The sequence below is a fragment of the Drosophila sechellia genome, chromosome 2L (genome assembly GCF_004382195.2).
Source record: "Drosophila sechellia strain sech25 chromosome 2L, ASM438219v1, whole genome shotgun sequence".
Classification (NCBI taxonomy): domain Eukaryota; kingdom Metazoa; phylum Arthropoda; class Insecta; order Diptera; family Drosophilidae; genus Drosophila; species Drosophila sechellia.
This window is the reverse complement of record NC_045949.1, coordinates 7,596,475-7,624,470: the sequence shown is the minus strand read 5'-3', so window position 1 is coordinate 7,624,470 and position 27,996 is coordinate 7,596,475. Positions and strand designations below refer to the sequence as shown.

Genomic DNA, 27,996 nt, shown 5'->3' with positions numbered 1-27,996 from the left:
TCCCAGTTAAACTGCAAATCCAGTGGAACACGGCAATCGCAGAGAAGGAATTGAGGGGTCTGGACAATCCAGTCGGATGTCAACAACCGTCGCAGCCCGCAGGTCTTGAAAAAGATGACACTTTAATGTGAAATTGCCGTGAGTAATGGAGGACAATCCAAACGATCCTTCGATGTTTTCGTTATTGTTTTGAGTGTGTGTATGTGTGTGACAGCGTGTTGTTTTGGCCTAAAAGGCGGGCCGGGAAAATAAGCATATATAGGGTTTTCTTGTAAATCGCCTGGGGCAACAGAAGATGACACTTACCCCGAGAAAACCAATAATAGCCCGCTGAAAAGTTTAAGTGCTCGGGGGCAGGGGCAAGTGGCACTGGACGGAGGCTTCCTCATGTAGCGGCAAAAGTCATATTTTTGGCCAGGACCTGCTATTTATAGTCGGCTTTATTTATTTCGTTCGCTCTCCTCGACTTCTTCATACTTTACGCTCCTTGTGGCAAGCGGATTGTGCGACTTAAGTTGCATCAGTCCGAAGTCCACCCACCCAAATGGCCACCGATTCATCCCAATGCGTCACGCCCTTCTGGTTTGGCACATGCAATCTCGCCATGTGCCGACGTGCCAAACAAAAATGATAAACAAATTAGCGCAGCTAATTACTCTGAGATTTGTGGTTGGTGTTCTGGGAAACAGAAATGTCTGTCATATAAATAATAATAATATATAATAATGATATGTATATATATGGAACATGGAACATAAAATACATTTATTTCTAAAAATTAATATTTAAGGTAAAATAAATCTTTATTCAAAAATCATTATACACATGAAAACTCAGCGTAGCTTATCATTTAACAAATTAGTTTTCTGTACAATCTTCTTTCGAGGATTCGGTTTTCAGAACACTATTTGGCCCGCATATCTATCATTCCCGTACGCATATCCGTATCGCTGGGCAAATATTTGTAGCATACTTGTCGGGTGTTGGGCGTGAAATGTGCAATTGACTCACGCGTTTGTTTTTGGATTTTTCGGCCGCTTTATTATTGTTGTCATGTGGGCACAATCACGTCGTTACAGCTTTAATTAAACCCTATTGTCAGTTATCAAGTTATCAACCTAAACGCTGAGATTGAGTGACAGTTTCCTCTTCCGACGTTTAACAAATTGTGAGTACCCCAGCCTAACTGATGTTTGCACAATTTGGTGAAATATCTGGACTCCCATGGATGGGAAACCAAATATTTTGCCAAATATTGTAGAACTCGCTAAAATCTGGTGCAGCCGATGTCCACCGAACGTAAAAAAAGGGATTCATTCTATAGCTTCTCATCAGGCTTTGTCTGGCTCCAGGGCATCGTGGTCCGAGGTGATTTCGAGGTCCGGCTCCTCCACCACCGCCTCCTCCTCGCACTCCTCCGGTGCCTCCACGTAGTTCTCACCCATGATGATCTCCTCGGCCAGTTGATACAGCTCGCGAATATCCTGAAAGAAACATATTGGTATAAAAATACAAATTAATATGAACGTTTTGATGGACCCACCTTGGCATTCCTGAGCGCCACGATCTTCTCATCCTCGAAGCGCAGCTGGTCGTACTGCTGCTTGGAGATGAGCAGACCTCGATTGAACTCGTCCTCCATCTCGGCCTCCAGTTCCTCGGCGTACTGCTGCTTGGCCAGCGTCAGGCTGATGGCATCCTCGCTGATCACCGTCTCCTCAGAGACATCGGTGGCATCGTCCAGATATTTGGAGTGCACTGCGCCGCCTTCGAAGTGATCGTCCTCCATCGAAGGTTCTTGTGGCATGATGATCTCCCCGCTGGAACGATGGGCATCCTCGATAAGTTCGGTTAGCTGTTGAGTTGTGACCGCCAGTTTGACATCCTTTAGCTTGTCCTCCAGCTGATTGCGAATACGCAGCTCGGTCTCCCGGAACTTTTGCCTAATTATGGACAACATATTTGTTTATATCAGGGCAGTAGCACATTAACATGTATAATCCCCACCTGGCCTTGACTATATTCTGTATATCCTGGGGATCCGAGGAGTAGGGCTGGGATATGCGCAGCGAACGCTCCTTCATTTTGGCACGCTCCTGTTCGAGGAACTCCTTCAGGCTCTTTTCGCACTCCCGCCAGTCTTCGTTTTCGATGCTGGAAAAGTGGGGAAGTTTTCCTTTCATTAGCCTCCATTCTGAAGCGAACCCACTAAACATTCAACTCATGCATATTAATGGCGAAGTAAGAAACAGGGTTTAAGATTGCGCCCTGGGAAGGGAAACGTTTTTATCATCATTTGGAGATACCCTTTCTTCGAAGGACACAATGATTTTTTAAACACATACAGAGTTGAATATTCACCCGAACAAACGTTACCAATTTTGTGAACTATTTCAAAGAGTTATTGATAACACATAGTTGTGAAGTGTTATTTTTGGCACTTTTATGTGCAGCAATAAAAGATAAATTGGCCACCAAAATATTTAGCTCATCTATTTATAAATTTTTATGCTATGCCTTATTAGAGCCGCCTCATTAAATGTATTATTATAACCACAGCTAATAAAACGGAATGTACTCCGCGAAAAGGGAATCTTCTTCAGAATCACAATATTTTAATGCATTTAAATGGAAATCAATATTTTGCATTTGAGGTCATTTTTTCCCAAGAATTTGTGTTAGTTTTCCTTGCTTGTACAATAAAACTTTTCCTGGAACTTAGAGCATTTAACCTCAGTCTATGATTTGCTGGAATTTCTCTGTCGGCACCCACATTTTTCCACCCACACCGAAGGCCGTGTTTAAGCCAGTGGGTTCATCTTTTTACAATACATGCAGCTAGCGCCTCCCCCATTTTTTTTGTGTTGCCCCAACTCGTTGGGGATAAAAAGCTTCGCCAGAAGACGCCGAGCGTCAGCGAGGAATAATGTATTGTTATTCATTTTTAATTTTGCCGGCATTTAATGGCGCCGGAGTTTAAGTTACTTACCGCAGCAGATCCATTCCCCTCTCCGCATCCTCGGTTCTGTACTGCTCCACCAGCAATTTCTGTTGGCGCTGCCGCTCGCGTTTCTTGGCCAGCAGTTCGGCTTCCTTGGCGGCATGTTGAAGCCTCTCCCGTTCCCATTTCACGCCCTGCAGCTTCAAACGCTCCGCGTTCTTCTCGCGAGCGGTCTTCAGCTGTTTGGCATTAAAAAAAGGGGTTAAAACGAAACTGATGTCTAGTCGGGGGAATCAAGCCTACCTTGGAGCGCTCCTTTTGGATCTCCATGTTGGCATCTTTGTTGACCATGAATATGGGATCGTCGGCCAGTTCGTCTGGTATCACATCTGACTTGCCCTCGATAATCAGCATACGTTCGCGCTCCACTTCTTTTAACTGCAAGCAACAATCAAAGTATTTAATAAACTAACTTTAGTTCTTAGTAAATATGTTATGCAGTGAAATTAAATTGTAATAAAATCCAGCCAAGATTAAGTTTTCTTGGTTATAATATCGTTTAATGGCACAACAAGCCGTTGCCCTAAAGATAATGTTTGAACTTTATTAGCTGCTAGTCTGTGGTTGATATGAAAGCAAAATGTGGCAAAGTGTGAGTGGTTTGTATAAGCCCCTTTGTGGTTTACACATTTTTTCGGCTAAGGCAAAGTTTGTGGTGTTCCCAAAATATCAATTTCCTAGACCCCATCAACACTTCCAGACACCTTTCATCTGTTCTTAGTTTCTATTTTTCGCGCATTGCGCATTGCGCTCTAATGACTAAGGAAATGCAATCGGAAGCGTCAAAAAACTTTACTTCATAGGCACTGTGTATCATTTCAAACTTCAGTTCAAACTGCAATTGCATTTAAGGACACATCGGACAGACAGACAGATCTCTAAGTATTCGTATCCGCAGTGAAGCACTTTGTACTTCATAGTTTTGAAGACTCGCATGTCTCACCGACATAAAGGGCAACTTTTGCTATCTCTCCCCGTGCCTTCCACTCGGCTTTTGGTCTAATTTTTATTACTTTGACGGCTTGGATTTGCCATTTTCATGTCGGAGGCTCATTGGAATCAATTGTTTGTGCTTTGGCCTCCTGGCCCCACCCCCTTGGAAAACAGAGAATAAGTAGGCGGTGTCGGCGTGATTGAAAAACTTTGGGACACTTTCGCTGCGCTCCCGTGAAAAGGGAAACTTGAAAAGGGTAAGGCAGTAAATGGTGTAAGATACACATCTATGGACTTTAAGATACTGGTGCTAAGGTCTTAAAAACTAAAAGAAAATATAAACATCAATAATAACATGTAAATGGTTTCGAGAAGGAAATAATAATAACCAGATTTGTTGAATAGTGATATATTTAAGATATCGACTGGGTTAGTCCATCAAAAGGCGGTGTCTCACCCTCGAAGATAGATGTTCTACGTGACTCTCCCTGGCGACAAATTTGTTTAGGACTCTCGCCCCATATTTTCCCCTTTCTAAACTTTATGAAAATTAAATTACCAGCCAAGTAAATTGGTCACATTTGTGTTTGGATTCACAGGGGCTAATTGGGTCGCCCAGATTAGAGCCTCCAAAAGCAAGTATACATTCTTACCTCCCGGGCGCGAATGCGGGACAGCAGCTGTTTGCGGTAATCCTCGTCGATCCGTTCCCGCAGCTCCTTCATGTAGCTCCGGTCCGTCAGCTTGACCACATTGGTGCCCATCAGACGCTCCAGGCGGGCGCTAATGCGCGGCAAATTGAAACTGGAACGGAAAAGTTGGAGCAAGGTGAGCGGAAAATTCTGGTGGAGATATGGAACAAAAGTGTGCAATCATAATGAAAAGAACAAATGGGAGACAAGTCAATGTTAATGGCTCTACCAAAATGTAAGTCAGTAAATTCTGCGCTTAATTACGGGCTCAACCTTCACCACATTCCCACACCACACTTACCCACACCTAGGTGGGAAAATCCCACATGGGTCGTCCGCTGAAGGCGTTTTAGCGCTTGTAACTGTTGGTAACGAATGAGGTCGGGCCGCATTCTCGGCCTGTTACTATAGCGCTTTTCACTCGCTGCGTTTGCCAACTGCCGCCAGTGTATTATTTTGGTTGCCAAACACCCGAAACCGACAACACAAGGACAAGAAGTCGTTCTCCAACTTCTCCGCTCCCAAAACAATGGGCCAAACGGCTTTTATGAAAGTAATGAGATTTGAGAAAAAACTTATGATATAGCTAGAAAACATATATAATAATAGATCTTCATAGATATGAATTTTAAACGAAACATAAAATATGGTATAATATTTATGAAATCATATTTTAAGAAAGGATATGATATGATATGACCCACTGTTCTTCCAACTTTTTCTTATATTTTTCACGTGATATGCACACCAGCCAACAACACTAACAACAACCATATAAACCTCACCTTCCAGCACCCCAAATTTTTTTTTGGCGTAATGTTAGACATGCAGGGCAGGATGGGGACGTATTGTAGGGAATCCATCGGAGGTGGTGGAGCTGAGCTGCCCGGATTCATGGATGAGCGGTGGGCAAGGCGGGGGAAGACTGTCTCGGCTTGTCAGACTTTCAGACTTTCGCTAGGCTTTTTAGCAATGGCTCACATGGTCCTGCTTTCTTCTTTCTTTTTGCGGTTCTATATGGTAAATAGGTATTTTATTTCTACATGCTATAAAGCAACTTAATGCGGGCAGGTCATGAGACTTGTGTACTCATCTAACAAACATAAGCCCGTACTCGTTCGGATTTCGAAATTCCTCATGGGATTAGTCAGTCCTTGTTAATGCTTGTCGTTTAGTTGACAATTAGATGGGTTAGTTTATAGGGATTGCTGTTATTTGGGGGCTTTCTTGTGGGGTACCTTGGATCGGCGTCATGATTGCTTTGCCTCCTCAAGCACCCAATAAAAAATCGTTCAATTCAAGCTGACTAACACATTTTTAACAGATACAATGTTGTCTTTGATGTTTCCATGAAAATCGTAACTGGCAATAGTTCAAAGTCATCAAAGTTCAATTCAATCAATTTTCAATCACAAGCAGGTGAGGAAAGTAAAATCCTTCCCCAGTTGGCATTGACATTGATAATGAAATTTCAGGACATCAATGGGTGTTGTCGTCGTATCAATAACCCGGCTCATGTCACATGCTACATGCATAAATTACGTATACGCCCCGTCGGCCAAGGGGTTGCGGTAAGAAAGCCGTATGTCATGTCTGTGCCCTAGAAAATCCCCAAGTTGCAAGCCTCAATTTATGACCCGCTCGCCATAAACAAGCAAACCCCTTCGTTTGTAATAGTTCCTGCGATAGTTCACATCTTTTTATTGCAACTTCCGCGAAACTTCCCGAGTGCAACTCCCGTGACATTTGCAACGGTCGCATCCGCCGCTGTCACGATTGTTCGGGCGGGCCATGATTTACGGCTCACCCACCTGGGAGATTCCCCTGTCATTAACCCATTTTTGCTGGGGCGTAGTATGTGGGCGCCGAGTGGGTTAACGGGCATATCCGATTGCCTTTGGCCATTTGTGGCACTAGTCGGCTCAATAACGCATTAAAAAAGGGTCTATTTCTTTTTGTATTCGCTTTTGTTGGTTCCTTTATTCCGCAAGTGCTGTGCAATGAATATGATTTATTGGGTGGTTATATATGCCAGACTTTATTGGATTCGATGGCTTTAAAGCGGAATTTGTTCACCACATTCAGCATTATGATAGTGTAATCTTTGCAGCTTCCGATTTTTGTATCTCGAAGTCAAAGTTTGGTTTGATAATCTTTAATCCATATGGTTTTGGGTGCACTTATTTTGTATTTCGTTTTATTTATTTTCCTCAGTTTAATTATACCTAAATTCATAAATAACGCTTCTGGCAGAACCCACTATTACTCCTTTTTTCTTATAGGCGTAATGTGTCAGAGTGGAAAAGTCCCATTGATTACATTTATGACTTAATTAGCGGCATTTTGCAGCGTAGCAAGGAACCATATTAGTTTACACCCTTGACTTTCCGTTTCCTGTCATCGGCTATTGAAGAGGAGCCATAAAACCCAAGCGAAGGATGCAGGGTTGTTGAGCAAGAAGCAGGAAGCAGGAAGCAGGAAGCAGGACTTCAGCTCCTGCAGGGGTGCAACGCTAATTAATGCCAGAGACGTGCATAAATTTGCCAAAGCGTTGACATTTATGTCTTCTGCCATTTGGCCATTAAAATTGATAATTGCAACACGTAGTTGGGGAAATAAATATGGTTGTAGAAGGAGGTGCTGCTGGAGGAGGTGTTGATATTGAAATGTGATTCCGATTGGCCTATAATAAAACCGCTCATCGGATAAAATAATTAGAAGATTTTCTTTTTATCGGCAATCATAAGATTTCATTCATATTTTAATCAGCTTAACAATTTCACTTCTAATCCAAATAATATTTAAATTCTTGCTTTTACCTCTCCTCCGGCTCCAGAGTGCATTGCACAAAGTCGATGAGGAAGTCGTCCTCTACATTGATCTTCATCATTGGCATGTGTTTTTTACTCCTCTTTCCCCTTAAATATTTTCCAGCCATAACAGGTGAGGAAAGTCGAAGAGGTGTTCACTTTATTCCCTCATTTTCGCACCAATTCGAGCGGGAACACAACCTGCGGAACTTTCACCCGAACTCGACAAAGTCAACCGGCAAATGTGGCGCCCTTTTCACAGGACTCGATTCCTTGGGCTGCCGCTCCTCGTCCTTTATTGTTGACACACACGTGTGTGTGGCGTCGAGTGGCACGTGGAACAAAATGTACCAACCCACTTTTTACCTTTGCTCCCCAGCGTCTTACGATTTCTAGGCGTTGGCACCAGAACCCCGATTCCAATTCCGATTCCGGATCGGAATCCGAATCGGTATTCGAGTCCTGTGTGGCACACACATCGCATGTTAAAGCATTTAATGCTAGGCGTAATGACACGACACCAATGTCAATATTTTGACAGCGTAGTGTGAGCTTCGACAGTGGTTTTGGGATCAACAGTTTAAGGTATTGGTCAAAGTCAATCTGAGAAATGGGCATACTTAAGTATAGGTCAAAGAGTATATCAAAACTGAAGTTGAGCTTAACGAACTCGGAATTACGGATTTGTTTTAAAATATGGTGGGTACGAGATGCTATCGTTGAGTACAGGATATGTGATAGTCGGAGTTTTCTTAGCAAGTACAGTACAACAAATCAAAGATAAGCTATTGATGATGAGAAACTGTTGCCACATCCTTATTTATGATACCTCCAACAGACTTTAAATGTGATCATTATTTCGCTCTGCACTTTTTACCATCCCAAAAATTTAACTCAATTGAACAGACAATCAGAGCCAAAGTATTGAAATAGTTTTAAAGGTTTCCACTCTGAGGTGTCGTGGGAACTGAAAAGCCAGTTTCGTTCTAACCATTTCACTCTCGGATTTTCCCTTAGTCCTTTGCTTTTGGCCAACAACTGTCGGTGTTTATTTAACCGTTAGATCTCGTTTTTCCGTGTCCCTTTGTTTAAGCACGGAACCACAGAGTAAAAGTTTTCCGCAAGGGAATGGCGGGCTACTTCTCGATGGATGTCTTCCAAACGGGGGCAGTGGATGGGGAGCTGGATATTCCGGGGGTGGTGGAAGGCAGTCTCACATTACCGTGAAACCAGATAACAATTTCGCTTTATGACCGCGTTTCATGCCAACGAGACATACAATAATTTCCTCTAATCGACTCGTAGCGCGGAAATTGAGCAAACACTTTGTATCGAGTTGGTGTCACCGGTGGGTTGGGTGGTTTCATTTATTTCTTGTTGGCCAATAGGTTCGAAATTTCAACTTTGGCATTGCATGTGTGATGCCATTGGTTCTCGCATTATGTGTTAGCCAGAGATGCCTCTAAAGAGATCATGCCAAGACCTAGCAATGCAAAACATGCTGTGCTCATGTTTTACTTCATTATTTTAGAAAATAAATGATTTCGAAGTTGATAGTTCAATTTCATGATTTTAAAATAATTGAAATTTGTGAACCCAAAATGGCAGCACTAATGCCATTCACATTTTCAGCCCGTCAGCAAGTCATTTGATTTCCGGTCCGCCCACTTATACGATGGGTGCCTTCACCTGCTCCGCCAACTTTAATTGCAACGTCTTCCGGCATCGCGATTCGTGTCCAAAGAGCCCCAAGAAATAACTTGGAGAATCTGAGAATCTTAGTGTGTAACCTTCGGTGGAATATAAATGCACTTTCCCGCTGTCGTCATTTTCAATTTCTGTTAGTTTTGTTTACCAGCATTGCTAGTTTCCTTGGTGGCATTTTTCTCTCGACTGAAGGTCGCAACATAAAATACGTTTTTGTACTTCAAATTCCATTTTGCCTGCTGTCATTCACTTCATATTGGTTGTGACACAGAAAGTATCGAATAAGATGCATTTTTTTAAATTTTGTGATTTTTTTAAAACATATTTGGGCACTATAATATGTGTATTAATGAAAGGCAAGTATTGCAATGCAAATTCATATGAATTCTAATCAAGGGTTTGAGTATTGGATATCATTTTATTATATCCCACAATGGTTTTTGTTCCTGATAAGCTTTGCAAAAAGCTTTTACGAATTGTTACACTTAGAAAAATGACTTCAGCATTTCTAAGTGATATTTCTTTTAAATCGCATCAAATTAATTGCTTCTATTTATAATTATAAATTGAAGCACTGTGCGAAAACAGCGTTCCCGTTTAAGCTAAACTTTTAGTCGAATTGAAATCTCTAGGATTACTCTTACTTGCACTTGACTAGGTCCTGCAGATCCTCCGGCGAGAGAGCGTACTCGGGATCTAGCTGTGGAGTATTACGCTTCCGGCTGCGATGTTTCCTGCGAAGACCAGATGGACTTTTCGCCTTGGAACGGACGCCGAAGGCGACGTTATCACTGCTCTGGAAGCTGGTACTTATGCCCGGATCCTGGATGGCAATGATGGGCGCACTCGAGGAGCGCTCATCGGGGTACTTGACCGTCGAGGCAGCAGCTCCGCCAGTCAGTTCCTCGGCTTTGGCCTTCTCGGCAAAACTATCGCGCCGCCAGGATGGCGTGAGCGTTCTGATCACATTCTGGGTGTCCGAGAAGCCCTCGTAGTTGTACTTCTTACGCAGACTCAGCCCCGAGAGATACTCCAGCGTTTGCCAGACGTTCATCTTGTTCGCACTGTACGAGGGCTCCTCGTCGACTGACCAGCAAGCGTTGCGTGCAATCCGCTGGGCCAGGAGCATAGTCACTGTGGCACATCGGTTGCCCGGCGGCGGGGGTGCCCACTCTCGCGAATCGGATAGTGCAACAGTTCCGCCCACGCCCACCACTCCGATCCCGGCGGCATCAGACTTCATGGCCGTGAGTGACATATGCGGAACAGTTTGTTTAGGCCCAAATTGAAATGTAATTAAGTTTCCGATTCCGTTTAAAACTTCGTCCTCATCCTGCGACGACCGAACTTTATATGGCCACCATCGCACACGATTCTAGTGGTGATTCCGATTCTAGGTGGGATCATCGCCACCACCGTCGGCGTGTTCGTTGCGTGGCAGCCACGCGCTCGTACTCGCTCTGTTTTTTGTATCCATTTTGCGCCATTAAAAATAATATCATTCTGATTGAGTGACGCGCCGCTTAAGTACTTTCCTTCTTCGTTGTCCTCGCACTGACACCGTTTTCCGCCTGCCGCCGCTTTCCTTTTTATTGAACACGCAAAGTGTCGGCATTGCATTGGTGTATTATATGGTATTTTTTGCCCACACCCAAATGCCTTTTCATTACCCCGTTCGGGATTGTTTTTGGGTGGATTGTGGATACGCAGCCCAGACAAAAGGCAAGTGAAGCCCGTGCTAATGGAGCGGGGGGTAGCCCAATGGATTTCCCCACCACACACTGTTTTGACATTAGCCCCATTTCGAGGGGTAACTCCGCTGCATGGGGACGTTCTACTGGATTCTCTACTAAGATAGCAATTTAATAGTAAATTGAATACATTACAATTGCTTTTTCTTCTATTGATTTAGAAATGCAACAAATGTTTGCTGCATAATTATCTAAAGCACCATAGTTTCAATGAAAAAGTTCTTTCACAATAGAGCATTTAAGAACCCTGATATTTTAACTTTACTTTCGGTATTTGTTTTATACATGCTCAAAAGTGCGCAGTTTTTTAAGGACATAGTCCGCTCAATTTCAATTTACCCCATATCTGGCAAGGATCTTAACCTTGGGGCCACACAACTCCCGACTTTAGCGCCCCAAAAAGGCAAGTCAACCCGCGAAACGTGAGTTTTCCGAAGACCCAGTGAGAATAACCAAGCCAATTTCCCGTTTCCATCACTCCTGTTCCCCAATTACTTGCCAAAGTTTCGCCGACAGCTGATGGCTGCACTTGCTCCCCCTCGCTCCCCTGGGTGTTCATTTGCATTCGAGAAGTTGAGCCATCTATCAATGGCTTCGTTAGCATCGCGTGACTGAACGTTGTCCGGAAATTAGCACCACCCACTCAAGCCGAGGAAGATTTTTTGGCCAAGGATTAGTTTATGGATTGGTGATAAATAATCTTATCAGACGATGTGATGCAATTGAGTGCGAATATTTCCCCATCGCACATTTAATTGCCATGGAAATATTTCTGGGTGTGGCAGGCCAATACTTTATGTGTAAGTCTGACAATTTGATGGATGCAATAAAATATTATGGCTGCGGCTGTGGCCAAGAATCTTAATTGAATGGCAGCGCACTGCATTGGCGCCAATCAGTGTCAGAGCCACTGAACCCAACAATTGGCCAACTCGAGTGCACAGGAGAAAAGAACCAAATTTTGGCAAGGATTTTCACATTTTTAGGGTACTTTTTCAAAGATATACATATGTATTTCTACACTACTTAACTCATGATGATTAAGTACTGAATCCTATTCATTTGATGCAAAATACTAAGAATTTCTCTCAGTGTAGCCATAAACAGCACGAAAAGCACTTGACGGCAATGAATTCTGACACACGTGTGCCAACCACTGCCACTTCCCCACCACCCACCGCCCACTGTGCTGGTGGCTCAATGTTCTCTACTCACGCAACAATGACATCGGGATCCTCCCACCACTTCTTGTTGGAAGGCTGCAGCAGCAGGCTCACCTGTCGCCAGTGGTTCTTGTGCACCACCTTTGGATGAACATACAAGTTGGAGATTATTGCTCATTTTATGGACAGTAGTCGGCATTTGTTACCTTATACTTTTTGGGATCGTATGCATTGTGATCTTTCTCCGTAAACACCAGGCGTGCCATTTTGAATCCTTCGAATCCTTTCTTGAACCAAGCCTGATTCTCCTTCTCAGAGGGAGTTCTTCACATCAAGTATAGTACTTGAAAATATAAAGTATGCTTGGTTGAAACGGAATTAGTTATTTGTGTATACTGACTGAAGATTTTGCTTTGACAAAAGCTTTAATTGACTATTAAATGAAAGGAATTGTGTTGTTAAATTTTTAAATTTAGGAAATTTTACCCCACAAATGTACAGCTCTTATAAAAAATTAAACTTATAACAATTTTTATTGATATTCAAATGTTTTGTAATTTATTACGTAGAATTGCTTCCCTACTTAAAAGCGAAAGTGGTTTGATTTACTTATCGTTTCTTAATGGAATCAATAAATATATTTTATATATACAATTGCGGATTACTCTACCAAGAGGGTATAACTTAACATGTATAAAATTATGAACCACTATTTTACCACTATTTAAATATCAAATAAAATTTAAAAAATTAAAATTTCCTAATATTTTAAGGATTGGTAATATTTGTAATGAAGTGGTATTCCTGGACATATGTTGGCGTTGGCTGCATTAGCGATATGCTAATGCAATCGAGAGATTTAGAGTCGGTGACCAAAATGGATCAGTTTGCCGAGAACTGGCGGCCGGCAATTAATTTCAGGGCGAGCTTACCGAAGTGAATTTAATTACATTCTGCTGATGAAATTTAAATGGACAGCCAGTGGTGCTGCATGTGTGTGGGGCGATGTGGTGCACAGTGGTGCTGCGGTGGCTTGTAATTTGCCTATCCATTGTTGTTAGGGGCACCCGAGACATGGCTTTAGTGTATATCATATACAGATTGAAGTCATGGTTATGGATTGGCCGAATCAAATGAGACCAGTCTTGTTTTCGTCATGTCAACCGGCGTGGCTAATTGTCGCGCACTTGAATTGTCGTCAATGAATTGTGGATATTGATTCGGGAAGGTCAAGGGGTTGGGGCTGGAGGTATTACGTGGTTTGTTCCGCATTTGTGCAGCAAACATACACATGGCTGATCGAACCGAGAACTGGCCTTATATGCTAAATGGAATTATGGATCGGAGCTATAAAAGCACTTGGCCAACGGGCAGATGTCAGTTAGTTTCGTTTCAAGCGTCACTGAGATCACAAAAGCCAACATGAAGGTGAGATTGAAGGGATATCGGATAACTGGAGCTTAGTCCAAGTACAACTAGTGTTGTATAAGTAGATTAAAAGGACAACACGAAGGGACTTATGTTCTTTTTTACACGAATTGAAATTCTGCAAAAGTATACATAAATGATCTTTATCCAGTCATACATAAATTAAAATCAGATTGCTAATCTTAAGTTTCTAACTAAACACATTACGACCCCATTCAGAGAAACTCCAAAAGTAAAAGATACTACAAATAAGTTATATTTATCATAGTACCTGAGTTCGCATCTAAATCAAGATTCCTATTTCCAGTTCGCCGTTGTCGTAGTCCTGTTTGCTTTGGCCTGGGGTGTCAACAGCTCGGTGGTGCCACTCCTGACCTCCGCCCACGGTCTGGTGGTCGGTGCTCCCGCCGTCGCCGGTTCGGTGGCCATCCAGGCATCTGCGGTTCCCGCTGCCGTTCCTCTGGCCCTGTCCCCAGCCGGACCCGTGCTCATCCAGTCTGGACCAGCTGTGGTTGCCGCTCCCGTTCCCGCCGCCGTGGTTGCTGCCCACGCCCCCGCCGTGGTGGCCGTCGCCGCTCCGGAGGCCAGCTATGTTGCCAAGACCCGTGGAGCTGTCCATGTGGCTCCTTTGCCCGGACATGTGCAGTCCGCTGCCTCCGTGAACCTGGAACCCGCACCAGGCACCTGGTAATCACCTGAAAGGACTTCTGGATTACCCCTACATCGATCCTGACCGCCATTTGCTCGCATCTTTACCACATGTTTTGGTTTTTTAAGTTACCGAAAGGTCTTTCCTCCACTGAGCTCCCGTTGGGTTCTCGTTTCTTCAGCAATCTAAGTCAATCCTATCCAGTCTATCGCTTTCCGCTACACTCTCTGGTCTATATTTATCCACCCCGCTGTTGTCACATGGAAATTTGTTTCTTTTTGAATAAAAAAAATGTTATTAAAACAGTTGAAATGAGTTTTAGTTACGGTTGCTAGCGCATGCTTAAGTAACTATTTAAATGCCATTAGCAGATGTATCTAGATCGTGGTCCCAGAAGAATAATTTGAAATTATTACCAGGGGATCGACTCACCTTTTGAACGGCAATTAGAAGCCCCACCCTTAGACCAACTCCCACGCCTTCAAGTGCAGCAAACATTGGACAGCTAAATGGCTTAAAACAATCTCGATCGATGGCCGATTACCGATGCCAGTAATTAATCAATTCCGGGGCCTCAGACCGGCGCTACAGCAGGGGCGTTGACAAAAAGCCGCTCCAGAAACGAGACGCAGTTGCTCGGCAGCTGGACAACTTTGTTGCCAACTCATAGTACAAACTGCTGTCGAACCGAACTGGTCTCTGAACTGAAAACGAGAGTACTACTCGATCTGGAGCAGGGGCGGTTTGCCTTGATCGCCGCACACTCGCACTTGCAATTATTAATAGAAAAATGTGCACAAACTTGATATGGCCGCGATGGAGTTAAGTAATGCCCATGCAAAGTAATGCGGTTCAGATCAAATCCGCCTTAACGCCCACTGTAGACCCCTGAAACCCGTTAGGCGATGGACCCAATTCCGATGGGATATATAGGACTATATGTTGTCATTTTCTTATATCAAGGGAAATATATGAATAGCAAATTAAAATTCATATGCCAAAAAAGTCGTCGAACTTTCTCGTAATGAGTTAACTGAGTAATGGGTAACTGATAGTTGACGAAAGAGCGTTCTTTCTTTTTTATAATAAAAGAAGCCACATTTAAAATTGTAATTTTCAGGGTATGCCATATAGTGAGTTCAATACAAAAATATTAACTACTGGCTTAATGCCCCAACATTTTGACCGAAAATAGACTTGACGGAAAACATGATAAGCGAAAAATGCCTGGGCTTTCAATAAAAGTGTCAATTGCCGGCGAAACGTGAGGCCAAGAAAGGGGATAGGGAATGGGGAGTCGACTCAGTGGGGGGCGGGGGGCCAAGTGGCAGCTAAACAAACGGCAGCGAAACATTTTGCCGCGTTGTTTAGTGTCGTGTCTGCAGCCAAGCCCCATGGCAATTGGCCATAAATCTAGACCCAGGCATTCACTTTTTGTTTTCTTTTGCTAGCCGCAAGTGGGCTCAACTCGATCGGCGGCTGCTGCGTGCACGCAAAACCAAAGAACGCATGACGCGGCTACCGAATGCAAGTTGGCCTAAACCGCCACACCGCCAGCCCCCTTTGCCAAGTTCAAGTTTACGCACTTTGCGGCTTCCTGCTTCGAACGGGTTCACTGCACTTGAGCCGAACGCACTTAGCTGTTTCTGGTTTCTACGCAGAATCGAGTTCAACTTGGCCCACTGCGTTGGATTTGCTTTTATTTGTGGTCTCTACGCAATTCGCACTTCATTCGTTGGCAAGGCGAAGGCAGTTCTCTTGTGGGTGATCACTTCTGGTAGCTACACGGAAATTAAGTTTACCAATTTGCATCTCAAAGGTAGTTGATTTCAAAACATTATTAATATAATGAACTATTTTAGGTAATAAATTGTTGCAGTTAAATAAAAAGCATATTAAATACCATGGCAAGCTACTTCTGTGCAATTTAATTAGATGTAAAGAATGTTAGCTTCATAAATTTTGTAATTAATCCTATATAAACAGTTATTTAAATTAAATATTTATTATAAGTCGAGTAACTTAAAGATAATAAAAAGTAGTCCCAAATAGATTGTTTATTGCTTGAAAATTGGCCATATCCGCTTTAGTTTTATTGGCCATAAAGAGCATATAAACATGCCACACCACCTTTATGGAGCAGGTGTGAATAAAAAGTGCACTTATCTGTGAGTCAGAATACAGATATTTCTTCAAGTGTATACAACCATTACATCATTTAAGCCATCCACTTTCGTGTGGGCGATGAGTTGTTTAATAAGGTCAGTGTTCCGGCGAAGGATCGAGAGTCTGCAGAGTCGAGTGATTCATTCCGCAGAATCGATCAGAACAGGGCGTTTTTCCAGTGGACACTTGCAATCCATTTGGCAAAAATAAAAAGATATACCGCTCCATTGCTGGATGAATTTCGTAACACTACAACGGCACGGCTTTCTTATCCGCACCCACAACTGGTTGGTGGCCTAAATATAGTTCGGCCGGCAGTTTGCAACCTGTAGCCAAATACTCGCAGTCGAGTGAGCGACAAGTATCTGGCGGGTTGCATGAGCGGCAAACAAACTTGTTGCACACTCGTTCAGATTTCTGTGATTTTTCGTGGCAGCAGCTGGATGGCCAAAAGGAAAATGTGCAGGAAAAAAGGCGGCACACAGCCCAGAAATTCCGCCAGCCACTTGCTAACGTCACGAACACACTAACCAGGCTATAATCTGCTCATATAGAACTCGTTGAATTAGCAACAATTGTGTGGCTAAGCTCTTTGTTAGTTGTGACAGTTGTGTAGTGACAACCGCGACCACTAAAGTGGTTAATTATTGCCTTCTCTTAATGACCATTAGGAGTCCGCTTAGCATGCTAATTGTAATTGGATTAATAACCGCAGATCTTGATCGCCAGCTAACGGTTAACGGGGCAATACTTGACCAATTGATTACGTTACGATTGCAATTGCATCATTTGCGCCTCTCGGTTCGATTTAAAACAAAAAATCAGCCTTTTGGAGGCCGCCCACTCGAAAATTCAAAAATTCCTTGCCAGAGTCCAAGTGTGATTGCCTATGCAGGCTAGTTAAATTAATTTAGATCGAACAATTAAAACTAAATAAGTAACTGGGTAGTCGACCACTAGATGATCTTACCAAAATAAACCTTGCTTTTATTTTTGTTTAATTATAAAATTTAAAATTGACAAGCACATTAATTTATTAAGTTCTTAAATACGTTGTAGGTCTCCAATTCTTTCTGTTTCACAACCATTGATATTCTCAAGTCTTCAAATTGAACATTACAGGTGTGTCAGGTGAACCGCAGTTGTTAGTTTCACACATAGTGTATGAAAACCAAATTAAATAATGAGCAGCAGGCCAGAGGTGTTGGCGGTGTGGGTGGAAATGCTGGTGGTTACCAAATGCTGCAAACCAAATTCGCCGGCTGGCAAAAAAAGCCCACCCCACTGTGTATCCACCTTGTTGCCACTACCACGTTGCCAGCCACAAGTTGCAACAATCGGCAGCCGCCAAATTGAATTCAAGCGTGGCTAACATTGATTTCCCCCCACTAGCCGATAACCGCCCTTCTCCTCTAGCCAATTAGTTTCACGTTTACGGAATTCGTATCCATCTGACCAAAAGTGGGCGTAGTCGTTGGGGTAGTTGTGATAAGGACCCAGCATATAAGCCTTAGCATAATGCAATCGGGCGGTGATATTGCAACAAAGCCTGCTGCTCGTTGCCAGCAGGCATGCTTTGTTATTAAAATGCCATTAAAATTGGGACAAGCGCTTAAATTTGATATACAGTCAGACAAATAAATACTGAAGTTATAATTATAATGCTTAGATTTAGGTAAATTTCAACTGGATATACTGATCTAACAAAAATTTTAATTTAAAAGTTTGTCTTTTGTTCATACTATTATTTTCATATATCTAAACTGTCTTTTAAAGTTATTTGTAATACAGCTACATACCTTACCCGTACATTCCATTTTGTTTGGGGCACACGTTGGTTGCCATTGTTTGGCTTGTGCAACTGCCACGGCGTCAATCTGATTTATGCCACTTGACCGGACTGCCACCCGTGTCCGCTGTCGTGCCGCCTTAGGAACCCAACGCTTTGCCGCTCGGACGCCTGCGCACTCGCCTCGCGGCGGAATAAGAGAACTCCGTGTCCAAGATCAATGCCAGCTCAGCGAGACTTAGATCTGCCATGAGCACGTTGCTCATGCCGGGCCATTGGCTGTCCGGAATTCGAGGCGGGGCACTGCTAAATGACGGAGTGGGAGTTCACATGCTGTGCACCTGGTCACTGGGAATTTATGTATGCAAATACATTGGGAAGCACTAAACTTTACTTTCCACATGCAAAAGTTATGAAATTTTTGTTATCTTGCCACTTAGTCCATTAAACTTGTTAAAATGAATATCATACAGGATATAAATCGAGCTATATATGAGGTTTACGACAGAACGAGAACATAATGTAAATTTATAGGGAAAAGGCAATATAAACAGCTACGCCCATGATTGTAATGCTGATAATGCACCTTTATTCAGTGCACCTGGCCACAGAAAAATGGTATAAATGCACTGGGCCATTTGCATACAACACGAAAACATAAGGAGAATAGCATATCTGCTATGTCTAAACCTTGTAGCCGACAAAGTGACGACGACCGATGACCTCGCCCATGTAGAACCAGGTAATCACCTCCACGGTGACCAGCACATTTAGCCAGGCCTCACCGACGGTCACCTGGGAAAGTCCGGACTTCTTCAGCTGCCCCTTCATATCCTTCTTGGAGGCCAACTTGGCGGACTCAGCGGTCTGCTTCAGCTTCTGGAAATCAGCGGGCAGTGGCGGTGTCAGCTCCACCTTGGCATACTTCCAGAATTCATAGAGCTGCGGACGTGCTGCCACAATCATTTCTGCGTAATACCATAAAGTGATTACGTTTTGGCCAGATAGAAGTGCGCATCTTACTGTTTACTAGGGTCTTCGCCTTGGCAACCAATTGACTCATTTTGTTGGTAGAAAAATAAAACAAGAAATGAAAGTTTCTGAAAATTTCACAAATTTACGTCGCAAGGTTCTCGTAAAAAGTTATCAAACTGAGAGCTGTCAAAATGATTTGGCTTTTAAGCAAAGGGTTCCTAGCCATTCGATATTAGGCATGTTAAAAGGCTTATGTCCTTGCCAAAAAAAAATGCGCAAAATGTGATACAATTTTATTTTTTTTTAAGAGCTGGTTCATTTTGTATTCACACGCAGTGCCAGGTAAATGTGTTTGGAAAATTTGCATAATTGCGGCCTGGTTGAAAACAACCTGCGCCAATTATGCGATTTGCGGACGATAAACTGACCGATCATTACCAAACCGACAAGATGGAGCGCCCCACCCATTTGCCAAGCCGAAACAATGGCTAAAATGTAGAATAGAAAGACGGAGCACGCCCTAAAAAATTGGCCAGCATTGTGTCTGCCGGTCATCGAAATGAAAATCTCAAAATGTGCAATAAAACGCTGGGTCTTTCGTCATCAGTTCAATGGAATTGGTTGGCCATATAATGCAGGTTTTAGGACAGCCGCTTTTGCTAATGAAGCTCTAATGGAGTCGAGGTGAAGGGCCCGTTCTTCAAATGAAAATTACTCTTGTTTTTTATTCGCATAGTTGATCTAATTGCGCCAGTTAGACGAGTATGACATTCCACCAATACCCGTTGCGGGCCCTATGCATAATCATATTGGTTGTGATTAATGGATCGCATATATTTTTCGCTGCAGCTGTCCTCTAAATGGTTTCAGTCTCACATTTGGCCAGTTTGACACTCTGACCCAAGTCTTTGGAAAAACAAAACGTGGCCAGCTTTTTGATCTGCATGTCCATGACGATTTCAAGTTGAGGCTGCAATTCGCCGGGCGTTTCTTAGCCAAGTTCCCCCATCATGGAAATGTAGTCCACCAATTCATTCTGCTTTTTTGCATTTTTATTGTTTGCCAATGCTGACAGCCTTTGATTATATTTATTCTTGGGCGTTGCCCCGCCACAATACGAGAATTGCCTTCCTATTTTTGGCGGAGCAGCGGGCAGCGAAAACAAGGCGAAACTGCAGAGGCTAATTGTTTATTTAAAGCACTGCGAAAAATTCCAGTACTCTGGAATTTGCGACTGAAAGTCACGGCCTTGCTGACGTCACTGTGTCTTAAAATTCTTTTAGAAAGTGGATGGTTTTAAAAGATTTTTAAATTTATACTAAATCTCATTTGAATATTTGAAATCATTTCTTGGGCAAAGCCAATACTGTCAAAAGTTGGTAAACATAAGTTTAATATTTATTATCCATAACTTTTTTATGATCAGTGAAATATTTTCGCCATTAAGCGATTTTGAAATAGGTTACCAACATTTAATTGCTCTTTTTAAGGGTTTAAACACTGATTATTTGGGGAAATAAGCTAACAATCCATTCTAGAATGATTTTAACGGCTGACTAACTTTTTGGCATTTAAAGCTCAATTAATATTATTGCATTGATTTAGTCATTGCAGGGGCTAACTTCTGAGTCCGCCTTGGGGCAAAGTAATTGTTATTGCAGTGTAGGCACGCGACTTTATTTTACTTTAGTTTACTGTACACAAATTCCGTGCCCCATGCTGCAAGCCAAGCACACACACACACTCACACCGATACCAGCGAATTATATAATTGCAACAAAGAATTCTGAAAGCTAATGCAGCAGAAACTTTCGGTCTGTGCCATTGCAAATTGAATGCTTTGGGCCACATGCTTATGACTTTTTAAATGTGTTTGTGCTTTATCAATATAATTTGGTGTTTGTGGCAATTTTCAAGCCGCCGATGGAGCCAGCCGATTGTGTCGGCTCAATATCTACGCTTATGTTTATGTGTGTTTGTGTTGCACCCTCGGCTGTAAATTCTTGTTAATACAGTCAAGCTTCTTTAAATGCATTTGGCAGTTCGAAAAATATTTGAAAACTGGGATTAACATATAAAATGTAATTAATTAAATTGGTAACTTTTAAGGCTTAACTGGGGATCTTTCGTTCAGGACATACTATTTATTTTTTTAATATGTTTCCAACTGTAGAAGCTAGACTGTGGTAATTTGCGCAATCATTGACGCCCGCCGCCCCTTTTTCCTTGTGGAGAGGGGTGTGGCTTAGGGGGTGTTGGTCAGCTTAATGGTTGGCGGGAAGGGGGAACGGGAAGCAGCACCCAAGGCAGAGATCTTCGAGCAGCTGGGCAGTGAAAGGCCAAAACCCGGAGCGGATCTACCACAGTGGGTATGGGTACTCCAATTCTGCCCGAGACTTGGGCTTGGGCGTCGACGTCTCTAGAGCAGAGTCTCTCGCGCCATTCGCCTCTCTGCGCGCATTTTGATATATATTTTCTTGACTTGGGGGGCAGGTTTCGGTTTTGGATTTGGAAAAGCGAAGCAAAGTCCGCGCCTCGTTTTTCGTATATAAGTTGCCACAATTTGGTAGTCGAAATCAGAATCAACTCGTTCGCTGAGTATTCAACAAGCACTTCTCCTTCAACAACCCAACTTCAACACCCACCCCAAACAAACAACATGAAGGTGAGGACATTGGCAGGAGTGTTCTAAAATTTTCAAAAACTTTTTGAAAATTTTCAAGAGTTTCTAAAGCATTATCCTCGTGATCTAACTTATTTCGGTATATAATCCGTTTTCCAGTTCGCCGTTGCCGTAGTCATGTTCGTGTGCGCCCTGGCTGGAGCTCATGCCTCGTGGGCCCAGATCGCTCCCGGTGTGTCCTATGTGAGCCCCGTGGCCCATGGAGCCGGTCTGTGGAACGGAGCCTGGAATGGTGCCTGGAACGGTGCCTGGAACGGCGCCTGGAACGGTGCTCCCTGGGGTGCCCCTGCCGCCGTTGCCGTCCATGCCAGCGCTGCTCCCTGGGGTCTGACCGGTGCCGGATGGCACGGCGCTGCTGTTCCCGGAATCAACCTGGCCCAGGGACCCGGTCTCGCCGCCGGCCATGGCCATGAGGGCGTCTATGTGGCCAAGACCCGTGGTGCCATCCACACCGCTCCCCTCGCCGGACACATCAACTCCGCCACCTCCGTAAACGTGGCCCCTGCCCCCGGAACTCTGTAAGTCGGGAGTGACGGATTAACCATACCCAAACCGATGCCAAACGGAGCGGATGGATGGCAGTATCACTGATCTCCACCTGCTTCAGCGACTTCCCACGACTACTCCAACCGGATGAATACCCATCTCTCTCTGTACACTTATTGTTAAGCACACCGCTCTTAGTCCCCCCCCAGATACGAACACGATCCTGATCTTGGGTCCATGTCCATATCCCCTGGACATTTCCCAACGCACTCAGCAATATATAAGTCCAACAGCAATTACAACAACTACAACAAACCAACAAACGACAACATGTTAATTTTATTTTTTGAGAACTCTTTCAATACTTCCCATCTGCTATCCTGTCTTCCTCTTCTTTACATCTATCACTATATACTTCTTATATCTATCACTATCTGGCATATCGCCCTAGATATGCCCTGTCAACCTGTAAATATCCCATTGTAATCTAGTAATCTGCAACAATGTAAAGATTGACGAAAGCGTTATAAATAAAAGCAATCAGCGTTTTTTATACGACATAAATATTGTGTTTTTGCAAAAATGGGGTTAAAACAAACGGGCTTCTCTTAAAAAGTTACAACTCTATAACTGAGATTATTCTGGTACGAAAGATAAAAGTACACATTAATGTATATTTTGGGTTTAATTTAATCTCATGTATGAGTTGTGGTTGGTTTTTAAATACAATTAAATATATAATTTAGCTATGCTAGATATCTTGACACTTTTGTACGATATGCCAAGATGTTTAATGTTTTAATCAATTACTTAGACAACCTTAAACAATCCCATATTTGAATGATTGTTTAGCTCTCATTAAATAAGTCTAGATCATAAACTACATATTAGTTAATTATAACCTTGGGGTCTTTAGTTTGCACCTGCTCGACCTTGAAAAGCCGACAAATTGTTCAATTGATTTCATATCTGCCAAGAATGTCTAGATCAAATGTGTCTTTGTCTTTAAGTGTCTATTATTATAGTTTTTTTTTTTTTTTTTTTTTTGGATATATTAATTTAAAACTGTCCTTCGCGGACAATCATTAAATTTGATGACTAAACTTAACGGTAGAGAATTAATTGATTACATAAATTGTTGCGAAACTATACAATAACTGTCGATATTGTATGTATGAAGTATATAATAATGTATGTATATAATTTAATTTAATTTGCGTGTCTAATCCCAGAGAGGTCCAAAGGGTGTGATCGGTGCAGCCTCCTGGTGCGTTGACTGGTGTCCATCAGGTCTTGTGCCAGGTTGTTTGGGTGGTCTTGAAGCCTCTGCATGTACTGCCTGCTGCTTTTCTTAATCTCATCCTTCACCCAGGGGAAGCTGAGGACCTCGTGTATAGTGGCATTATCGTGGAAAGGGTGAGCGTTTGTGACTGTGCGGAGCGTTTTGTTTTCGAATGTCTGGATAATGTTGATGTTACTTTTCGATGCAGTGCCCCACAGTTGAATGCCATACGTCCAGATTGGCCTTATGATCGCTTTGTAGATAAGGAGCTTAGTGGAAGTCGGTAGCTTAGATTGTCTGCCCATCAGCCAGTAGAATTCACGGACTCGGTTCTCCGCCTGTTTCCGCTTCTTTAGCAGGTGTGGTCTCCATGTAAGTCTCCTGTCCAGTGTAAAGCCAAGATAATTTGGATTGGCTACCTCTGGGATTGGGAACCCGTTGAAACTGACTGGTGGGCAAGTGCCGCGTCTAGTTGCGAAGGTGGTAGCGGTTGACTTGTCGCTGTTTACCGATATATTCCATCTCGTGTGCCACGTGTTCAGTAGATCTAGTTGCTCCTGCATAGTCTGGGAGGCCTCTGCTGGGGTATCTGCTGTTGTTAGGAACGCAGTATCATCGGCGTAAGTGGCTGCCATAATGTACTGGCTCGGTATCACCGGCAGGTCAGCCGTATACGCGTTGTAGAGGAGCGGACCGAGAACGCTTCCTTGGGGAACTCCTGCACGGGCTTCTTTGACGTCTGAGCGCGTTTCTCCACACCTGACGGCGAATCTTCTGCCCTCCAGGAACGATTTTAAGAACTTGAAATATGGCTGGGGCAGGCCGTTTTTGAGCTTTAGGAGGAGACCGGGGTGCCAAACACGATCAAAGGCTTGCTTAATGTCCAGCATTACTGCTAGGCAGTATTTCTTATTCTCAAAGGCGTCCAGGATATATTGCGCTACTCGGTGGCCTTGCTCTGGTGTCCCGTGGCGGCGCCTAAAGCCAAACTGGTGATCAGGGATCAGACCAGCCTCCTCAATCACCGGCAATACTCTGGTCAAAAATACTCTTTCGAGTATCTTGGAGAGTACTGGTAGTAGGCTGATCGGGCGGTAGGAGGCGGGATTGGCTTCGTGTTTACCAGGCTTCAGGATCATAACTACTTCGGCGCGTTTCCATGATGAAGGGAAGTGCCCCAATTGCAAGCACTTATTTATTATGGTCGTGATTAGTGACTTGCTAATAGGGGGGAGGAGCTTTAAAGCAATGGCATTGATGGCATCATCGCCTGGAGCCTTGTGGTTACCCATTGCCGCTATTAAATTGCTGATTTCCTCTTCCGTGGCCTGGGGTATCGACTCGGAGTCAAAGAGAGGTTCTGACAGGAGCCTGGCTGTTTCGGCTGCTTCATTTGGGGAACATCGATTGGCTGGTGTGAAGACTTCCTCCAAGTGCTCGGCGAATGCGTTGGCTCTTTCGGTAGTCAAGCTGGGGGCCAATGGTCATTAGATCGAGTTAATTGGTACAGAGCCAGCTCATATCAACGTATTGGGCCACAGGGCGTATGCTTAATTATGCAAACGCTTAGCGCTAATTACAGATCGCACAGAGACCAAGTTTCAATTTTAGTCAGCACCTGGGCTTTTGGTACAAGAAAATAATTGGCACATGTGGTAAATTATAGTAGTCGCTAATTACAGATTATCATCGCACCGAAAGAATTCAACTTGAACTTTTTTGGAGTCTTTGGTGCCTCAGAGATTTGGCCAAGACTCGATCGATCTCACCCACATTGGCATCGAAACGAGTTTTTCCCCTCATGCAGTTCTTTTTTGGCTTAATTGAATTGTCTTTGCTGGGTTGAATTTGCACTAAAGTCTGACTTAATTGCGGCACCTAATGGGTTTGCGATATATTTATGTGGGCTGTTCCAGGCGGCAGAAACCCACGCTCCAGACCCATTTCAGACAATTGAATGTTGCGCAATGTCGATTCCATTAGGTAATCGGAGGTGGAAATAATTAGGGAAATAGCCTGGAGAAGCGGATTAACCTGGAATGCTGTGTTGATTGCAAGTTTTGGTTAATTTATAGCCAACAATTGGCTTATGACTAAACGAATTTGTCAATGTCAGGAAACGAAATGCGTGAAAAGTGCATCGCATAAACACAGTAATGGCTAACTTTTGTCTCTTCGATTCGAATATAAAATAGTTACACTAGTCCAATTGATTATAATTTTTTTATATATTAGGCTTAATATTTTACTATTAACTTTTATATATAATAAAAACAGATTTAAAGTTCTGTTCTATTTAAATGGTTTATTATATTTCAGCTTTTAATATTCCCATAATTATATTACAATCGCTCGATGAAGGGGGCTGTTCCTCGCATATCATTAACCCTTAAGACACATAAATCAGATATTAGCCGGCCTTATACAGGATACGTATCGCTCCATAATTGGAATCGTGTTATAAATCATACTGAAATGCTAATCGCGCACAAACAACAATTAAGTAATTAAAGTGGCGGTGTGATGGAGTGAAAATCAACTTACCGGAACTGCAGCTGAAAAGTGGGTTGGGCCATTCACTTAGACAGTTGGACCCACATGGCCACGGAGATGGAAACACACTCACGGAGAATGCATTTCTGTGCTGTGTTGCAAGTTTGAGTGGTGCGGAAACAGTGGTTCACCACCGAGTAAGTTCATTTTAAGAGGGTTATTGTTAAAAACAACAGCTTTAAGATACAAATTAGGCAACTTAACTTCTTGTCACAACTCTTCATTTTTTTGTTCTTCTTTAGGAAATAAATGTACGTAAATCGATAAGTACTGTAAGCTAACAACAAAGTAGGTGTAGAACTAGATCTTGAACACAACCGCTTTGAAGGCGTTCAACCTAGCCGTTTGATCCGATCCGAACCGATACGATCTGTTCAGATCCGAGGCATGTCATTAGAGCTGATCATATGCATGCGGAGCAGTGTCAGCCGTGTCCACCGTGTCATGGTGTGTGAACTCTCACTTTCATGAACCCTCCGACTTGGCGGTTTTCTATCGCTGATGTGGTCAGCAGTGGGGTATAAAACTGGCCGGCAGCTCCGTTGACAGATCAGTTCAGAACAAGAGTTCAACCAGAGCGCAACCCAAAAACCCACAAACAGCAACATGAAAGTGAGTTATCAAACGGATTTATCCTGATAATTAACAGCAATATAGCATGGATTGAGCATAATATTAGTAATTCAACAAGGAAGTTTTAATCCTAAGACTCCACGATCCTAAAGCAATTTCGTTTTATAATTCCTCTAAAACTAATAAAACAATATCTTTTGCATTTTACAGTTCGCCGTCGCCGTTATCTTCACCTTGGCCCTCGCCATGGGCGTGCAGTCGTCTGTGATCCCCCTGCTGTCCCAGGTGGCTGGACATGGACTGTCCTACACCGCTGTTTCCGGACCCGCTGTGGTGGCCTCTCCCTGGGCCGTTCCCGCCGCCCACTGGCCCGCCGCCGTAAACGTTGCTTCGTGGCCTCCAGCAGCGATCCACGCCGCCGCTCCTGCCGTGGTTGCTGCCCATGCTCCCGCTGTGGTTGCTGCTCATGCTCCTTCCGTCGTCGTGGCCCCAGTGGCCCACAGCGGCGTCTACACTGCCCAGACCCGTGGTGCTATCCACACCGCTCCTCTGGCCGGACACATCCAGTCGGTGGCCTCCATCAATGCCGCTCCCGCACCCGGAACCTTGTAAGGAGGATACTGCCTTGAATCCCTTTGCCGATCGGACCATTGCCTCTGCCACGGATACTGCCATTGATGGGGAAGTCCTTCTATCTAACGGGAGACCCCTCAACACTGTTATGTAAATACATTGTATATATAGACATATATAGACAGGGTAATCGCACCTAGCACCTGAACAGGATCCTTTCATACCTGTCCCAAAAAACGGAGTCATCAAAATTCCTTTCCGACCTAAGCACCCGGCCACGTTTGTGGTTGCCTATCTTTCTCGCTTACCTATTTATTTAGCATACATTTTCCAAGCATCCTGTGAAAAAACCCCCACAAGTTTTCCTTCGAATGGAATGCCAAGTGCATTCTGGAAGGAAATGCTTGTACATCTTGCCAATAAAGAAAATGTAACTAAAGTATGAACGTTTTATTTTGGGAAATGTGTAAAAACTATTGTGACTAATTAGCATTATTGCATCAATAACAAAATGTTAACGAAATAATACAAATGGCATAGTTCCTCATTTTGTAATAATTATTATTCGTTTGATAAAGCTTTATTTAAAGCTTTAAGTGTAAGTATACAAAGTATGTTTTGGTCAAGCGAAAATGAAAATAAATAGTTGTTTCCTGACAAATTCCCACAGGCACAGTCGATTAGTATACAAAGCCCGTTCGCTCTCAATCTATTATCATCGCATATTTACGCCTCCGAATACAATTAATGAACTCATTGCCTCAAATTGACACTACGCTGTT

At 43.3% G+C, this 27,996-nt stretch overlaps 5 protein-coding genes across 7 annotated transcripts; 3 read left to right on the top strand and 2 right to left on the bottom strand.

The window, feature by feature from the left end:
- Positions 1-1,014: 1,014 nt before the first annotated feature.
- Positions 1,015-12,481, bottom strand: LOC6611566 (probable DNA double-strand break repair Rad50 ATPase). Of its 3 annotated transcripts, XM_002036068.2 has the most exons (8): positions 12,264-12,481; positions 12,110-12,198; positions 4,588-4,738; positions 3,245-3,379; positions 2,990-3,180; positions 2,008-2,154; positions 1,544-1,943; positions 1,015-1,484 (listed from the first exon to the last, which is right to left on the bottom strand). In XM_002036068.2, exons 1-8 carry the CDS (start codon positions 12,321-12,323, stop codon positions 1,332-1,334), a joined length of 1,326 nt encoding a protein of 441 aa, XP_002036104.1. In that variant the 5' UTR covers positions 12,324-12,481; the 3' UTR covers positions 1,015-1,331. The 3 variants fall into 3 exon arrangements, with proteins under 3 accessions (XP_002036104.1, XP_032583139.1, XP_032583140.1); XM_032727248.1 differs by lacking the exons at positions 12,110-12,198; positions 12,264-12,481 and adding an exon at positions 9,788-10,449; XM_032727249.1 differs by lacking the exons at positions 12,110-12,198; positions 12,264-12,481 and adding an exon at positions 4,928-5,038.
- Positions 12,482-13,383: 902 nt separating this feature from the next.
- On the top strand, positions 13,384-14,439 carry LOC6611565 (adult cuticle protein 1). Its single transcript, XM_002036067.2, has 2 exons — positions 13,384-13,485; positions 13,793-14,439. The coding sequence occupies exons 1-2, from the start codon at positions 13,432-13,434 to the stop codon at positions 14,174-14,176; spliced, it is 438 nt and encodes a 145-aa protein (XP_002036103.2). The 5' UTR covers positions 13,384-13,431; the 3' UTR covers positions 14,177-14,439.
- A 4,216-nt stretch (positions 14,440-18,655) lies between these two features.
- LOC6611564 (ATP synthase subunit g, mitochondrial) lies at positions 18,656-19,271 on the bottom strand. The gene is made up of 2 exons (XM_002036066.2): positions 19,113-19,271; positions 18,656-19,057 (listed from the first exon to the last, which is right to left on the bottom strand). The coding sequence occupies exons 1-2, from the start codon at positions 19,150-19,152 to the stop codon at positions 18,774-18,776; spliced, it is 324 nt and encodes a 107-aa protein (XP_002036102.1). The 5' UTR covers positions 19,153-19,271; the 3' UTR covers positions 18,656-18,773.
- A 2,296-nt stretch (positions 19,272-21,567) lies between these two features.
- On the top strand, positions 21,568-22,797 carry LOC6611563 (adult cuticle protein 1). The gene is made up of 2 exons (XM_002036065.2): positions 21,568-21,729; positions 21,847-22,797. Exons 1-2 carry the CDS (start codon positions 21,724-21,726, stop codon positions 22,267-22,269), a joined length of 429 nt encoding a protein of 142 aa, XP_002036101.1. The 5' UTR covers positions 21,568-21,723; the 3' UTR covers positions 22,270-22,797.
- A 3,774-nt stretch (positions 22,798-26,571) lies between these two features.
- Positions 26,572-27,653, top strand: LOC6611562 (adult cuticle protein 1). The gene is made up of 2 exons (XM_002036064.2): positions 26,572-26,680; positions 26,852-27,653. Exons 1-2 carry the CDS (start codon positions 26,675-26,677, stop codon positions 27,251-27,253), a joined length of 408 nt encoding a protein of 135 aa, XP_002036100.1. The 5' UTR covers positions 26,572-26,674; the 3' UTR covers positions 27,254-27,653.
- The last annotated feature ends 343 nt before the right edge of the window (positions 27,654-27,996 follow it).

Bases quoted from the DNA above. Each gene is read 5' to 3' on its own strand.
- LOC6611566 (XM_032727248.1), bottom strand. From the start codon at position 10,401: ATGTCACTCACGGCCATGAAGTCTGATGCCGCCGGGATCGGAGTGGTG. The intron at 2,155-2,989 runs GTAAGTAACTTA...CCACTTTTCCAG, and splicing joins AGGGGAATGGATCTGCTGCG to CATCGAAAACGAAGACTGGC. The intron at 1,944-2,007 runs GTGGGGATTATA...GTCCATAATTAG, and splicing joins CAGAATATAGTCAAGGCCAG to GCAAAAGTTCCGGGAGACCG.
- LOC6611564 (XM_002036066.2), bottom strand. From the start codon at position 19,152: ATGAGTCAATTGGTTGCCAAGGCGAAGACCCTAGTAAACA. The intron at 19,058-19,112 runs GTAAGATGCGCA...GGTATTACGCAG, and splicing joins GGCGAAGACCCTAGTAAACA to AAATGATTGTGGCAGCACGT.
- LOC6611565 (XM_002036067.2), top strand. From the start codon at position 13,432: ATGTCAGTTAGTTTCGTTTCAAGCGTCACTGAGATCACAAAAGCCAAC. The intron at 13,486-13,792 runs GTGAGATTGAAG...TCCTATTTCCAG, and splicing joins TCACAAAAGCCAACATGAAG to TTCGCCGTTGTCGTAGTCCT.